This window comes from Engystomops pustulosus, chromosome 5 (genome assembly GCF_040894005.1).
Source record: "Engystomops pustulosus chromosome 5, aEngPut4.maternal, whole genome shotgun sequence".
Lineage (NCBI taxonomy): Eukaryota > Metazoa > Chordata > Amphibia > Anura > Leptodactylidae > Engystomops > Engystomops pustulosus.
This window is the reverse complement of record NC_092415.1, coordinates 152,324,517-152,342,306: the sequence shown is the minus strand read 5'-3', so window position 1 is coordinate 152,342,306 and position 17,790 is coordinate 152,324,517. Positions and strand designations below refer to the sequence as shown.

The 17,790-nt window shown below is 37.2% G+C and overlaps 1 protein-coding gene across 2 annotated transcripts; it reads left to right on the top strand.

The window, feature by feature from the left end:
* The first annotated feature begins 312 nt into the window (after positions 1 to 312).
* CCK (cholecystokinin) lies at positions 313 to 10,710 on the top strand. 2 transcript variants are annotated; one of them, XM_072153441.1, is made up of 3 exons: positions 313 to 459; positions 2,063 to 2,305; positions 9,723 to 10,710. In XM_072153441.1, exons 2-3 carry the CDS (start codon positions 2,065 to 2,067, stop codon positions 9,857 to 9,859), a joined length of 378 nt encoding a protein of 125 aa, XP_072009542.1. In that variant the 5' UTR covers positions 313 to 459; positions 2,063 to 2,064; the 3' UTR covers positions 9,860 to 10,710. The 2 variants fall into 2 exon arrangements, with proteins under 2 accessions (XP_072009542.1, XP_072009541.1); XM_072153440.1 differs by having other exon boundaries at positions 9,720 to 10,710.
* Positions 10,711 to 17,790: the final 7,080 nt, after the last annotated feature.

Here is a 17,790-nt window from a genome sequence, read left to right as displayed (position 1 = left end):
ACCATCTAACCACCACCTCAGAATACCATGACATGTTGTGGTTTAGATGAAACTTAACCCCCTCTATGATAAGTGTGCCAGATTTCTGTTATATGCTGATCTGAGGAACAGTGGAGCATTGGCCCTCTGTACCTCTGATAACATTTAGACCCACCATATATATATACTGCAGGGATTATGTGTATAATGACTGGAAAAAGGTATCACGAAGGGGGATGTTGGTAATTTTAGGAGGTCTAACTGCAGATTCGCCTGGAGTGACATGAATATGTTATGACCTGATGGCATCCAGTTGAGCATGTGGTGATCCCTTGTTTGCATCAGCTTGTGCAAACAGATGACAGTGAGGGGGGAGTATATAAGCTTCAGCACAGCAGCTTAGAGCACAGTAACTATTCCTGCACACTGAGCACTGCCCTCTCCTGCTCCTCTTTAGGAAAAGCAGATCTTTTCTGAAAGGTGAGTACTTTTCATTTTAATATGTACATCAATTCTAGAAAGAGAAGGACGTTTCTATTTCTCTACAGAAATGACATTCAAGTATAGGAATCTGTAGCCAACATTGCAGCATTCTCCTATATAGGGAAGTTGCTGTGAAGTTACAACAACTGATCTGTTATCTTTTTTGTTATGAACTAAGCAGGTCAAGTACAATTGTTTTCACAGTATGATATAAAAATACTTTTATCAGGATTGGTTTCTTAATTTTATGGCATGTACAATATTATATGCTGCAATATAAGGTCATGCTGATAAAAAAAATGTGCCCGTTTATATAATCCACAAAAACTTGTGTAAAAATTGCAAGAATATTTTCAGGACAAATTTCTTAGCTGTGTCCTAGGAAAAACTCCATAGAGTAAATATATAAGCACATAATACAGATTTTCCATGTCTTCAGAAAAGGCGACATTTTTTTAAACCTGCTAAATATTTGTGTGGTGGGGGTGGAGAACTGGACTTTTAACTGCCCCTGGTTTCAGGTATCCGTGATATTTGCCGTATTTTATTTTTAATGAATTGCTCACATCTTTGTAAAATTACCTAGTTGTAGAATACATTTACATTGAAAAGAACTCTGTAATTATTATAATAATTGATCTGACTATTACTTGAATGCAAAGCTACATGTCATCTCATCTATATGATGTTATTTTAGTATGCACTCTCAGAAATATGCCAGGTATAGTTATTTAATAATGCTGGCATGTAATGTTGTGCATTATGACAGGTACTAGGCAAAAATATAATTCTTAAAAAAGATACATGCAGCTTCAGGATGAATATGACAAAATAGCTCAATATTACAGATTGAGGTCAGTATGCAGCAGAGTTAAGTATTAGATGACCAAGGGTCTGGAGTGATGACCAATTTTTCCTTTGTGTAGACAATTGTCATTTGACAATTGTCAGAAACTACATAAATAAAAAAAGAATAAGCCCCTTGGGTATTTTCTGCAAATAATACCTAAAGGATTATATTTATAGCTGATTAAAACATGATTGTATCATGCATAGATCTCAGTCAATTCATAACTAGTATAGACATTCCCCAATACAATGTACAGTTTAGTCTTACCTGAAATCAGAACAATCATTGCAGGCAATCCTGTAAAATGTGCAGCACAACAGGTATCCATGTAGTGATGTGTGTTATTTAATTATATTAGGGCATACAGAATGAAGATTCACTCTGTGTAATAATCATTGCCTGTTACTGCCCACAGAAAAAAACATAGGTAGTTTTTTTGTTATTCTATAATACAGTATTTTGTATGATTTATTTATATTCCCTCTATTCAGCTGTATTGCATGAATGTCATTAAATATGAATGGGCTGTATGTTGTTATATGAGCATAATGAGTATATATGTATAAAGATTCCACAGCTCTAGAATGTGGTCCAAAGTTTAAGTCTCTAGAAAAAGTCATTTTTCATTTTATTAAGATGTTAACAGTGGGTTTAGTTATGTAAAATCGGTTAACTTATAGTGATGCATGTACTTGTCTGTAGACCTTGTTATATTTTATCAATTTATTCTGGTTTTAAACTTTCCTCTAGCTATGTACAGAGGAATATGCATCTGTGTATTACTGGCGGTGCTTTCTGCAAGCACAACAGGACAGCAGAGTATGAGCACTATGAATGAAGACCTAGGACCCCGTGAAATAGAAGAGAAGAGTATGATACATTACCCAAGACTTACCCGTGCCTCATCTGGCCAGTTAAAACGTATTGATGGAAATGGAGAACAGAAAGCTAACCTTGGAGCAATACTTGCCAAGTATCTCCAGACCAGGAAAGGTAAACTCTAATTTTGTATTAAGCCCCTTAATTGTTTATCCTACTATTGCCATATATTGACTTGAACATGAACAGGTTAGGGTCTATAGTAATAAAGAAGTAAATAATAATTAGAAAAAAACAGGAGAAAAGAACAACTACAAAAAAAAAAGGTTACATGAAATTCTATGAAGACGTTGTCCTGCATTGCTGATTTCAAAGAAGAAATGATGGTTTGAAGACAAAATACAAATCCATTCTATAGATAAAAAGACCTCCATGAGATGACCGCCTAAAATGCATCCAAATTTAGCAGTGCTCCTCTTCTACAAAGAAAATGGCAGTATACAGTACATAGTACATGATGAAACTAAAATTCAGTTACAGGATTTATACCCATATTATATTGAAGCGGTAGCCCACACCATAACTTCAGCCGAATCAGTTAAATTGTCCATTTATTTAAGTAAATTCATCTACATTATAGGACTTGTCACCCGATTTTGACCCCACTGACTAACAATGCCTGCTGATAAAGGGTTACAAGTCCTCCATACATCAATGAGCTGCCACTGGGGTACTGTACCTTAATTACATACATTTTTCTGATATGCAAATTAGCTTTTCTGACTCATCTCTGGCAGCCTGAGAAGAGTCAGAGATAACAGTGAACCACGCCCCATTATTCTGACCAACAACTCTGTGTCTCTTCAAATCCCTGCTCTGCCTCCTTGTACTTAGGGACCATATGCTAATATTCAACTACAGACATATAAAGCTCTATGTACATGTGGGAAATATTTTGTAATTTTTACAAGGTGCCTTGTGTTACATTCATGACATGTGACCAGTAACATCATAGCAAACTGTACACCGTGTATGTGATTACATGAAATCACAGCAGCCTCCATGGAGTACGGGGAGGAGGAGAAGTCCATGGAGGCTGCTCTGACTTCATGTAGTCAGATACATGCATGGGGTACAGTTTGCTATTATTAAGAGGCTAAAGGACCTGACATGATGTCACTCTGACCACAAGACATGAACTGTGACCAGTAAGCAGGCATAAGAAATGGGGAGGATTAGATGGGAGGGGCTAGATGAGCAGGACATGACCCCCTCTGATGCCAGGGAATATAAGAAAAAAGGTTATTTTTGTGGATGTAAGCCAAACAATCTTTAGCTAAAAGAAGGGTGTTAGTCAGTTAATAGAGCTCAGGATCCTGTCACTGTCTGTATATGTGCAAATGTGGTGACAGGTTTCCTTATAGTCAATTCAGTTAAGTCCATATGCTCATTTTAGTTCATGGTGGTATTGTTGGTGGTGGGTCATGGGATCCCAACAAACCACATACTATAGATCTTGTTCTTTCCTCAAACTGTAATAAATATTTTTTGTGCCTTTTATGATAAATGATCTGATAAACAATGGTTCCTCTGTCCAGACCTCTTTTCTTAGTAAGCCTAGTATAATCTCACCAATAAACAATTTGAAGAGATGGTGGCATGTGCAATTTGCAATATTCTAGTCAAGCCAACCCCTTGAAAGACACTGGCCTGCAAACAAGCCATGTGACCAATGGACATGACATCACAGTCCATAAAGCAGATTTCAAAGGAGAGCTAATACTGCTTCAAAGAGCAGATCAGTGAGAGTGCCACACATTAAAATCTTTCTGTTATGAGATCGATTACCTACCTTAAAGGGGTATTCCCATCTGGGCATTCACATTTAATTTAATGCATATGCCATATATAAACATTTATTTAATTGGATGCTATTAAAAAAATACAACCACCTCACATTTTGGCAGTGGTGGCCAGACAGGCGCTATTGTGTCCTGCCTGACCACCTGGATTCAGTGATCATTACCACAGGATGGCTGTGGGACATGTAGTAACTCCAGGATATTTTATATACAAAAACCTTTTGTTTCTTTGCGCACTCTCTCCTGCAGTGGTGGCCATATCCAAGGACACAGTCTTGTTTCTAAGGGACCATATGACTACATTTATGAGAAATTATCTGTACATAGGAAAATTTTTTTTAATAACATCTAATTGAAGAAATGTTTATGTATGACAGATTAATGAAACTAAATGTGAATGTCCAGACAAGAATACCCCTTTAAGGAAACAATCATGGAATACCCCTTTAACCTAGAGCATCTATCAGTTGGTGGAGTTTACTCCAGAAAACTATGCGAAAATTTGGCCCAACTGAATAATAGTTTCCACACAGACTTTTTCCTGTGAAGCTTTTCCCTCGTTTCCTAGGCCACTCTCCTTTTATCGTACTAAGAGTGGAAAATATAGGACACACCAGTTTATAGTCTGTTGAATTTTTTTAATGTTTTAATTCAAATGCTTTGTAACTAAAGATCTCCACCGTATAATGAATATAGTCAAAAGTGTAGATCACATTGTACTTTGCAACATTTCAGTCATCCCGACCTTTGTCAAGCTAGATCTGTATTAGGTATAGACTGAAGTATCAGCATGGTGGAGCTGAGAGAGGGTTACCACACTGCATGCTCCATGTGTGTGCTATGTTTTCTACTCTTGATATCTGGGACTGAGAACTCAATTAAAGCATGCCCTAAAAATCTGAGTGCTGTACCCTTACCCATCCAATACTCCTTATACTGTCGTACAAGTCAGAAAAGATGCAAAAATCTAAAAAGGCTAAAATCATTGATGAATGGGGTAGAATATATTTTTGACAATTCTGGCACATACAGCCTGATAAATTTTCCCCCATTTTTTTAAAAAAGCTTTTCATCGTGTGAGATAGATACATACATATATACCTGGACAAGTCTGACCAAGAGGAACGTAATGAAGAACAAATCAAGGCATTAGAGAAGCAGAAAGTATCTTAAAATCCCATGAGTAAAGTAATGAAGTGTAAAGAGCAATGTACCAAATTGGAAAAGTACAAACTAGAATTAGTATAACTTTAATTGATTTTCTAAATATTGTCCCAAAGGAAGTTGGCCATATTTGTTTTATTACCACCAAGGTATATGAGGCACAAGCTCAATAGATTTAACCAACAAAGTACTGCAAACAATCACTTTTTTTATTTCTCTTTGGACCTTTTAGTAATATTGCTTAGCACAGAGTTTATGTCAGTGAACTTCCTCTTGATGGAACAGATACACCAGCAAGTAGGTGCAGGAGAGTTAACACCAAGCCCTTAAGATTACTAGTCTTTAACCTGCTGGAGATAGTTTTAGCAGGAATGGGTCTCAGGTGTGCATGTTAATGTTAATAATATTGTACTGTATCTAACACCTGGCAGTTGGGTATTGAAGCAGAAATAGGTTAGCTCTACTGATATCTAAACTTTTGACATGCATACTTTACCGATTACATTTTACCCAAATTGTGTTCATGTCTACATATCATTAAATTGTAGTGCTACGTTCATCATGTAAATACCCCCACTAATTCACTATGACATAACACAATTCACAGAGCAACATGAGAGACAGTTTGTGTAGGTTTGAACATGTACTGTAATAGGTAATCTGTCGGCTTACACTTCAATAGTCAGAGGTAGATCCTCATGAAATCATAATGAAAAATTGGAAGCAGAACCATATAATGAATTGGGGAATTCTATGAACAGATGCTAGATTGATTTCATTCAGAAGCTAATACAGATGACAGATGCTAACATAACAGCTGGCATATGTGATACACAGTAAATTCAGTAGGTATGCCAATTTTATTGCAAATTAGGACATAAGTTGGTAATAGGTGCCAACATAATGAAAAGTGGGTGAATGAAAGTGGTCATCCATGGATCCATGATGAGATAATTTTCGGATACCAATAAAATCTTTTAAATTAAATTTTTTTAGATGAAGGGTTTGTGAAATTAAACAAAATGAAAAACCCTTGCAAGAATCAATTCCATTTTTGAGCTAAAAGTAGTAATCTTTATAAGGGATTTTGGAGGCTAAATGTAAAGTTAAAAAAAAAATAACATAGACTTTGGAAAGTTTTCATATTTGTATTAAAGAGCATTATGGACATGTTTATTTTAGTAAAACTTTATTCAAAAGTTTACAATTCAGGAGTTACATTTTGCACTGCCCCATTCTTCAGATTTTGATTATAAAAATTCATTAATAAATTGAAAACTGGTTGTGTTCTTCCACAATGTGAGACTGTCCAAACACTAATTAAAATGTCAGTCTGCTCAAGGGGATCATCCCCTAGACAAGAACAATGGTAAGATGCAGTTGTCAATTTATTAATAAATTTCAGGGAAAAAGAAAGGGGTGAGTAACATTAAGGGGAAGTAACTCTAAACACTGTGAAGATATAAAAGACAACATATTTTACCAATGGGTCTCTACTGCATTTTTTGTCTCTGTCCTCCCTTCATTGACATTTAAAATGTATCAGCTGTCCTTAGCAAAGGTCATAAAAATCATGACAGCAGAAATCTGAGACCTGCACACCTCACGATTTGCTGTTTGTTTAGTTGCAACACTTCAGAAAGTTCTGCATTTGTTAAACATGTCTGTGATGTCATGTCCAATGATTGCAGTTCCATTCAATCAACAGGACTAAGCTGCAACACAAAGCACAGCCGCTATACGATGTATACCCTTGTGCTTGGTATACTGTGAATAGGCCACAGTGCTTGTCTGAATGCTGCGGTCGCTTTTAAAAGATAATTGCCAGGGAAGTTTGGTATCAGTAAATCAGTAAAGGTGATAAATTAGAGTAAATCCTGCACCATGAAGCCAGACCACCCTACTGATGAAATGCCCCATGCAGCCAGACACCCCCCCCCCCCCCCCCGGACTGACAATGATATGCCTCATGCAGCCAAATCCCCCTTACTGATGATGAAATGCCCCATGCTGCCAACCCCCCTACTGATGATGAAATGCCACATGCTGCCAGCTCCCCACTGATGAAATTGCCCCTCGGCTTGTAAAAACATAAACTTACATACTCAACTTCTGGCACTCTCCTATGCTACCCACGGCTCCCTGATGTTCAACACGGCTCCTCTTTCATCTTTTTGCGTGTAACATCAGGCAAAAGCGGATCATGTGCTTTTCCCGCCGCCTCCCATTATGAGGCAACACTGCTGCAACCTAGTGTGAGCTGGAGGGCAGAACGCATGGATGCGCCTTTGCCTGCTGTTACATTCAAAGAGAAAGAGGAACCACGCTGAACATCGGGGATCCACAGGGAGCTCCGAAGGTGAGTATGTATAAGCAGAGTTGGGGATTTTCATCACATTTTTTGGACTGAAAACCTTGGCTTGTACAGGACTTTATACGGTATGTCATCTATCTTGTCAGCTACTAGTAGCTCTGACATTATATTTTAATTATATAACTAGTTTGAAGATTAAGATTGAACTTGTTGTCAGAATCAGAGAATTTTAGTAAAAACATTAATAAAACTATGGGGGAGATTTATCTGTGCTTCTAGGCCAGAAAACTGGTATAGAAACGCTGAAATAATCACAATTTCGTGCACATAGCAGAGTAGGCTAATGAGGGGCTGTTTTTGTTTTGTTTTTCAGTATAGATTAAATAAAAGGGGTTTCCCATTAAAAAGTTAAGAACTTTAGTTATCTCACTCGACTAGCTGGTATAAGAAGCATTTCCCATGAAAGAAAATTCTCAAATTTCAATCCCCTAGTGATGTCAATGCAGTAATGATAATTTTTAATTGTTTACTTCACAATTTTACTAAATTTTATTACTATTTTAGCTTGTAACACTACAAGATGCTGTGTGCTGACAGTGTGGTTAGATTATCAGGGTACAGGCTTATATACACTTTCTGAACATTGTACTAGTATCTGACACATAGAAAGAGAGATGATACAGATCAGAGATGAGATAATGAGAACCATTAGATTCTTTAAACATGTATATTTGATTGAGTCAAAAAAAATCAGGAAAATTCTAATTATACAAGTAAGCCCAGAAAAAATTAAGCCCAAATGTTTAAAATGTTTCATCCTGGAAAAAAGAACCCAATTTTTTCAATCAGCTGAACAATATTTGGGACTGCCTCCCCTGGACTTTGAACAGTGAGTAAAACATCATCCGCATACAGGGATATCTTGTCCCTCTCCCCCCTACTCCTCCAACCACAAACCCACCAAGCACTGACTTATAAAGCCAGAGGCTCAATGAATACCGAGAAGAGGGAGTGGAGACATCCCTGTCGAGGACCCCTAGCGTTCAGAATATCCCCTGTTATTACCAATCGGTGCTGTTGGAGATGAATACGTGGTCTGGACCCATTTAATAAAACAGAGCAATTGGTCTTCAAGCTCTCTTTTTCACCTACATCCACCTACATTCACCTTATCCTTTAAAACCAATACGTTAACTGCCTCTGACAGACCCTGAAACAGATCCTACATTAAAGGTTAATTTACTTATTACTAGCATGACCCATTCATTTTTATGGTGAAGATGTAATTAGAAATTCGTTAATATTGACCTACCTAAAACAACTGAAGAGACTTAACTACATAGGCATACACTAATACAAATTATTAATGACTTTCTTTTAGAACATTTTTAAAATCAGTAAACACTGTACATGAAAAATGAAAATGCTTCAAATTATGACATTTTCGGCTTTAGATGATAAAGTAATAAATATAATGATTGTCATAAGAGTTATAATTGTGAAAGACAAGGAAATAATATCAAAACATAGATAAGCTGATACTTGTGCATGTGGATTCATTCAACAGCGACATAGCTAATGGGTGGAAGTATACAGAGAACAAGTTACTGTTATGGTTAACTGTTAATATTGTGGTTATTGCTACCGTTACCCCCCCCCCCCCTCCTCTGATATACACACTCTTCTCCTATCCATCCCATTCCCATCCCTCCCCTCTTCCTGTCCCTCCCCTTCCACTTGAGATTTGTGTTACTGCATTGTTATTTGCACCAGTGCAATCCCGTTACTCCAGGGGATCACCAGGAATATCAACTCCCTGTACTGTATAATTCTGTAAACAAATTACGTTAAATAAAGAAATCTTAAGTAATGGTACGTACAAAGACAAAAGGAAAATTGAGAAGAAGTTGAAAGGGAACAAAATAAAAGGTTTTATGGGCTGATGAAAAAGCCGATACTAAAATGAGGAATGAAAATCATCAGATTCTCAAACTTGAATATGTTACCGATGTGACCTAATATGAATATTTAGACCTGCAAACTGCCACCAACCTGTTATCCAGGACAGTGTCAGGATCACAATGATGTCCTCCTATATTCTGAGAGATTAAGCTTTATGCAGAAACAGATCTTTGAATGCTTTATATTGATGGAATAACATTACATCTTAAACACTGAGTGGTTACAACTCCTATAGGATTATATAGGGCTATGTTCATTTGTATACTTTATTATTTTTATATTTTAGCAGGACCTTCTTCCGGACGATATGCAGTTTTGCCAGGCAGAGCCATCAATGACCCAACTCATCGGATAATTGACAGAGATTACTTGGGTTGGATGGATTTCGGTCGCCGCAGTGCTGAAGAATATGAATACTCTTCGTAAAATGCCCAAACATACCATAGAAACATACTTCAGATTATGTACAGACAAAATAAATTAATTTGTTGTCTTTACAAATCAGTGTTTTAAACATATATTTATTATGTACTTGTTGTAAATTTACAATGCAATACACATATGCAGAATTTTACAGAAACATTTCTTTCCTTCTTTATTTTGTCTTATTTAGTTTTATATCCTGTGCTTGTTATTTAGTTTACCAGCTCTTGTCACTACAAGTCTCCTGGTATAACACAATTCAAGAGAAAAAACTGCAAATGTCAACCCAATAAAAATGCAAATATAAATACAAAAGGATGTAAAAATGCCAAAATAGTACTCTCTGCATAAGCAGCTTTTATGGTAACAGAAAGTGGCAACTTTTAACTTTCACTGTGCTTCAGTCAGTGGATTATATAAAAACATCATGCAAACATCAAAGTAGGCATATTTTTGTCATGATCAGTTAATCACCTCCCCTATGGAAATAGAACTTTTTTTCATTTTAAGAAAGAAAAATGTCCTTATCCCTATTTCTGTTCCACTGTTATCTGCTGAATAATATTATGTATAATATTGCTCAAAGATTACTGCACATGAACATGCCAATCCTGTCTGTGAAATGTATTCTTCCATTTTCCCTGCATCGGATTATGAATTTACAGGCTATGAGTGATCTGTGAATGGTTCTGACTAGGACATGTCCTACTTTTTAACAGATCAGTTGTGTGATCAGTTAAAATAACAGCCTTAAGTATTGCACTTACTGCAGTCATGTGCCGTCCTTCAAAAACAGATGCATCATGATGAGCACCTATTGTGATTAAAAGTGTCGACATATGAAAAGACTTTTTTTTAAAAAAAAAAAAAATTCTTTTACATGTTGATGTGGTGGCTCTGGTGTTCTTTTGATTTAATCTCCGAGCAATTTGCACTAAAAAAAACTGGAACCTAGATTCCATTACCAATTACTAATTCAGCATGTTCAATTGTCGTATAAATCACATTTATAGAAAGACATAACCAACAAAACTAACAACACACAAACACGTGTACCAGTCTTGTCTTTTTTTAAGTACACTAAATAAACATCAACAGAGCAGAGAGAAGTGAACCCTTGAATTCTAAAACAAGTAGAATCTCTGTTCTCTGTCACATTTACCAACTATTTCTAGTGATTGCAAATATAGTTAATGGTAAGTTGAACAAGGTTTTCCTCTAGCACGCAAAAAAAAATAGTTAAAAATAGATACTTCCTTTATGACTAGAAGTAAAAATAGAGATGCATATCCAAAAAGCCCATGGAACATGACTAAGAGCTCAATGTGTAAACCTTGAAATGTGTATCTTTTGTCCTACTATTAGGAGATACAAAAGCGAGATGGCACTACTCTTAGGTAGATAAAACACAATCAAACGGTGGAGACCCCTATTTATTCCTATTAGCGTGGGGGTTTTCCTTATAAAAAGCTTGGTTCAAACCTTTCATTATATATCCAGGAGGAGCTGCCCAACAGTCAAAAACCGTGTATGGACTGCAGTTGGTGGTTAGTACTTGGAGAGACCAGGGAGAGGTATACTTGCTACACACAATAATCTGAAGAAGGAGACGGTGCATCTCCAAAATGCATCATCAATAAACCAAGATTTATATCAATATTTATGAAGTGTGGACACCTTTCCTGAATGATTGCATCCATCCGTTGCAGTCACCCCTCCCTGGTCTTCCCAAGTTTTTTGTCCTGTCATTTTGGACATACATCCCTATTTTAATATGTAGTAATAAAAGAAGTTTATATTTTTGTTTGCATGCTGGACGAAAACCTTGTTCAACTACCACAGTCTAAAACACAGCAGCCGACACGGTATTCCCCTTCTACACCCCTCTCCTCCCGTCCGTGCATGCCATGTCCATTTATGAAGTGTGGCATTGAATACAACAAGACTTTGGTGAGCTGACATTTACTTTTTACTTTGCACAATTCATGTATTACAGATCATCACTATTACTCAGATGCTCAGCTTTCTTCATCTCAATAGTGTATAGTTCAGGTGTCTGATGTGATTATTTCATAACTAAAACCTTCTTTTTAAACCATTTTTGTTATTTTTCTTGTCTGTTTTGGGTCATTGTCCTGTTGCATTGCAAAACGTGTGTTTAGCTTGAAGTGAGAAGTTACTGAATTCATGGTTTGCGCTAAGCTTGAATTTTTTCGTGTCTTAAAGTAACACCAAACCATGATGCTCCATCTACCATTCTTCACATTTGAGATATAGTTATGCTTAGCATAATAGAACTTCAGGTGGTTCTAGGCAAACTCAAGATGACCCATTGATTTTTAAGGGACCAGAAGCTTTGTTTGTGGTGTCCTTTTAGAAGTAAAATTCTTGTTTTTTACTTACAGCAGGCACATAAAGAAAGATGCATTTGTGTTCAATTTAACACAATGATGTACACTCGGCCTTTGGCAATACTTTTAAATCCATTTTCAGTTTCATGTGTCCCTATTGAACATTTTTGTTTCCTTCAAAAAACTTATGCACTTATTTTTACAAAGAAAGGCTTTCACAATTATGCAAATGGGGCTCTTGGCTCAATTAACAGCTATGGAGTCTGGAGTCCCTCATTTGCATAATTATAAGCCTTAATTTTCATAAAAACAAGGGCATAAGAAGCTAAAAGAAAAGTGGATCCTGGCAGAGGGGACACCCACCAGTATGTCAGTGTGCTTGGTTTAGAATCCTTCATCCTGGTGGTAAATTTTCCTTTAAGGTTAAGTTTACATCCTCTAAATAACATTAGGCCTTAGCATGTATATTGATAGTACCATAGTATGATCGCAGTAAATATAAGAGGGCTGTAGTGGAGATAATTAACCCTTTGTCTTTATATAGAAGAGATTTTTACTTGTACATATCATCTTTTATAGGCATAAGAGGTCAAAGATCACTCAACTTCCCAGTACAGTCCTCAGTAAAATTCAAATGAAGGTAGTAATTTCTAGGTACACTATAATTGAGGATATGTATAAGCGTAATGTAAATTCTAGCATGTTCGTAATAGATGTTAATTACCTTTGCTGTGCTTTTTTGTTTTTCAGTGAAGCATTGTAGTTATTTTAGTGTTCTGATAAAAACCCATCATAACTTTACTTTAAAATAGATTTATTAAAGTACAGTGTGAAACTCAGAGTGCACAGATAATAGGGAGGACTGAAAGACTAGTAGTAGCAGCTTGCTTTATAATACCTGTGCTGTAAAGATACAGTATAAAGCTCACTTATAACCAGCAATAATAGTGTTGGAAATACCAAATGTAAGTATACCTGGAACATAGGAACGAATTATTGAGAAATTGGCCTTGAATGACTATATTGCCAATTATATATTTTTTTTGAGACTCACTGCTCTCAGTTTCAAAATGAAGCACTAATACTAATGCAACAGATAACAGTCATACTTTGTATCCACTGCCCCTTCAATTCAGATAGGAAAATAGTTTACACATGTAACAAAGTACTGTTGTGTTGAGCTTTCCATGCTATCAACAATATATGTCACCAATGTAGATCCCTGTCACCTTTTATGACAAGTGCTACAAAAACAGCTATAAAAACTTTAAGAAACTTTTTCACTAATTTAGTTAGAAGTAGACAGCAGAGGTTATTATTTCACTAATAATAAACTTCCAACATTGTACTTCTCTATAAATTAGCAAATAGCTACAGCCTCAGAAAGCTACCCTCCTTCACAGAGCAATCCTTAGGGATGTACTGTGGATGTGGATGCATCGCTGGTTTTTGTTTATACCTGATGAAGTGCCTCCTAAAGGAAGGCTGAAGCCAGACTCTGGCTCTTTATACTTTGAACATTAGTATCACTTATCTGTGACTACTTTTAAATTAAACCTCCTACAGCAGAACACCAGCACAGTGCTGCACAGTATATCACCATTAAAGGGGTGGCAATATTATTAAATATATTCAAGATAACAAAATAACACATTCTCTAATTCAGTGTTTTTAACAAAAATACAGCATTTCACAGATATAATTCCAACCTGTCTATGACAGTCCTGGTGTTTATATTTATGGTTGTCCCTGGATCCGACTGTAAATCTTATGACTATGGTCAGATTCTTCTCATGAATAGCTTCTCTTGTCTGCACACTGGAGTGCTCTGTGCCTCTTGCCCCTCCCCCATTACAAGACAAGCTCAGTCACAGCCACCTAAAAGAAGTGAGAGAGAAGAAAGCAAACACCAATGAGAAATCAATGCCTGCCATAAATTCTAAAATATAGACAAAGGAAACAAAAATAACACTTACCAGGGAACCAACCTTTGCCACTTCTCCTATGCTAACACTTCGTTTCCCTCCCCCTTACAACCATATCACAAAGAATGCACAGGCATACACAATGTAAGATATATGTCAGTGATATGAATGGGTTAAAATATAAATATATGGGAACTGTAGAGCTGCTATCAACAGAATCACACATGTCTATCACAGTGCAAGTCCAATTCATCCAGTCTGATTTATCCACTGTCAATTCCCTGAAAATGCCTTTGTGGCTCTTTGCTGGGATTCATTTAGTATGACAATGGCAAAATAGGTGTCAATAAAACTGACAGACAGCGTATGAATGTGCAAACTAATAAACTGGCATACATCTAAATTGCATTAATGGCAGTGGTGAGACAAGGAACAAATGAAAATCAACACATAACAAAGAGATAATAAAATGATGACATTGCTCCCTTAAGTGTGTTCTTATCTTTCTAAAGTAGGAAAATTGCTTCTGATTGGATTAGGCTAAAATAAATGAATTCCGCACAATTATTACTTACTGTATTAATATACAGTTTGCTTACAGTACAAAGTTGGAAAAAAGGCACAAGGTATTAGTTTGCATTTAGGCAGAAAAGTTGTCATTGACCAGAAGGGGCAGCTGAAAATCGGTGGTCAGGGGAATAAGTAATTGAAGGACTGTAGTCTGACAGCCAATGAGTCTTACTCTGAGATGCTTCTAATTCTCTATGTCAAAAAATTACACAAACATGTATATGCATATAAAGATATGTTATACACACTGAAATAACATGCATGGTTAGGGGGGCCAAAATGCATGACCCAGATAAATTATGGCTGTGGATGGAATGATTCTCCACCATCATGCTTTATCTAAGGAAGTAACGGGGAGAGAAGACACTAAAAGTAGAACAAGAGCAAATATCACCATGCAACAACAAACAAAGAAACATGTAATTTAATACATATTCTATTTATTCAATATCAATTCAAAAAGACAGCACAAGATAATATGCTTTCCAGTTCTGGGCGTCGGTCCATAAAAAGGATGCCCTGGAGCTTGAGAGGGTTCAATGTAGAGCCACAAAAATGATAAGGGGTATGGAGGGTCTTAGTTATGAGGAAAGATTAAAACAACTAGATTTATTTAGGCTACAAGGGGACATGATTACTTTATATAAATATATGAGTGGTCCATAAAAAAATATGGTGGTAAGTTGTTTCAGATTAAATCAAATCAAAAGAAGAGGGGGCATTATCTCCGTCTGGAGAAATCAAGGTTTAACCACCAGAGGTGACAAGGCTTCTTTACTATGAGAACTGTCAATCTGTGGAATAGCCTGCCTCAGGCGCAGGTCACCGCAGGGACAGCAGAGAGCTTCAAGAAGGGTCTAGATGCCTTTATACACCTAAATAACATTGATGGTTATGTTAAATAGAATTGTTTCCACTAAATCCTTTCCTCATGCAATCCCTTCCCTTCCTTGGTTGAACTTGATGGACAAGTGTCTTTTTTCAACCATACAAACTATGATAAATTAAATCAATGAAAAAAGTGAAAACTCACCAAAATTACATCTCCAGGGAAAGCATAGCATGTGTTAGTGTGTGCAGACGCAGCAGTCCAACTTCCCCCCCTGGACAATGACCATAGAAACAGTAGATAAATAAAAAATTGTGTGTATATGGTCCCAGCATTCATGGAGTATTAAACTATTGACATAGTGCAGGTGCTCAAGAAAGCGCAACATATCATTAATACTCAATCCAGTACAATCCAAACAGTACAATTACCTAATACAGCAAATAGTCTGTCCAAGTGGGGGAATTGGGGCATAAACCCCACGGAAGAAGCCACTGCAGGTAGCGATACGCGTGGGGTTTCTGCCCCAGCTCCCCAACTTGGACAGACTATTTGCTGTATCAGTTAATTGTTCAGGTGGGGATGCTGGACTGCTGGGTCTGCACACAATATAACCTGCTGTTCTTTACCAAGAGATGTCATTTTGGTCAGTTTTCACCTTTTTAATTGATTTTATTTATATTATGCTTTCTTTTTGTATTGATATTGAATATAGAGAATATCTTTTAAATGGCATGATTATTTGTTTGTTGTTGCATGTGGTCTTATGTAGCATGTCATAGGTTTTCTCATTTACTTTAAGTAGTGCTGGTCTTAAGCTTCTTTATTCTACAAGATCTTCTGCCTTGACAACAATAAGGAATAGCAGATCATTAAAACATAAGACAATCTATATATAGAAAAAAGCTAGAGCAGAGGCAAATAAACCTGCTGATGAGATGACACATGTACGCTAGGTTACAAAGCAAGATAGGCAGTGTTGGGTTTTACTTCATTGGTAGCCATTGTAATTTAGAGGGAACCTGCCATCAGTAGCCCTTTTTTTGGCTCCCACATGTCCCCATAGAGGCAGTGGCGTAACAACAGCCGTAGCAGCCGTAGCGGTTGCTACGGGGCCCGAGCAGCACAGGGGCCTGGGATGAACAGCCGAGGCAAAATTTGTACTGGGGCGATGGGACCGCCTTCTGTCCCTGTCCCATCTGTGGCCGCCAGACTCAGCCTCTTCATTTGCGGCCACTCAGCCCGCCCCAACGGCTGCAACAGCATGGCCTGTACAATTCATCTGCGGCTGGCCCCGCCTACTTCCCAGTCTGTATATACTGTATGTGTGGTTATACGCTTTATGTATATGCATATGGTGTATGTGTGTATCTGCTGTATGTACTGTGTGTATGTTTGTGTATACTGTATATAGATTCAGTATGTGTATATGGTGTTTTTATACTGCATGTATGTGTATACACAGTTGGTGTATACCATATGTAAAATAATATGATGTATGCTCTATGCATGTATATAAACACTATATATGCAACTTTGATGCATATATATTGTATGTATAGACAGTAGGAGTTTGTATATACTGTATGTATTAGTGTATAAATGTATATAATAGTACCTAAATGTGTGTATGAGTATATAGGTATACGTATGTATGTGTGTACGAGTGTATAAAAGTGAGTGTAGAATGTTATGTGTATGTATTTAAGTATATAAATGTGTTTGATTGTATAAACGTGTGTATATGTATGAATATTTTTTAAGGGGGATGGGGGCCCCATGCAGAAATCTGCTATGGGGCCCTGCCTCATCTAGTTACGCCACTGCATAGAGGCTTTTTCTGATAAAAAGTTAGATGAAAGTTTACCTTTCATCTCTACTTCCTGCTGTCTACTTTTCCCAAGTAGTTAGCACTGAGTTAGATCTGTGGTCACCCCCCCCCCCCCTCCCCCCTTCATTATAAGATTGCCTGACAGTGAGCATAAACATATATGTGTATGAGTGTATAAATGTTTGTGTATATGCATACCTCCCAACCGTCCCGATTGCAGCATGACAGTCCCGGTTTTTAACCCCTGTCCCGCTGGAACGGGCAGCTAAGATAAAATCCGATTAGTCCCTCCCTCCCCCTCACTACCTGTGGTTGTCCGTTCTCCGTGTCCCGCCCCCAGCGCCTCCTCCGTCTTCCTGCTGTGTTCAGGCCCGTGGAATCTCCTGCACAGCCCGGCACCTCCCCCATCAAAGCCCCCAGCCCAGGGA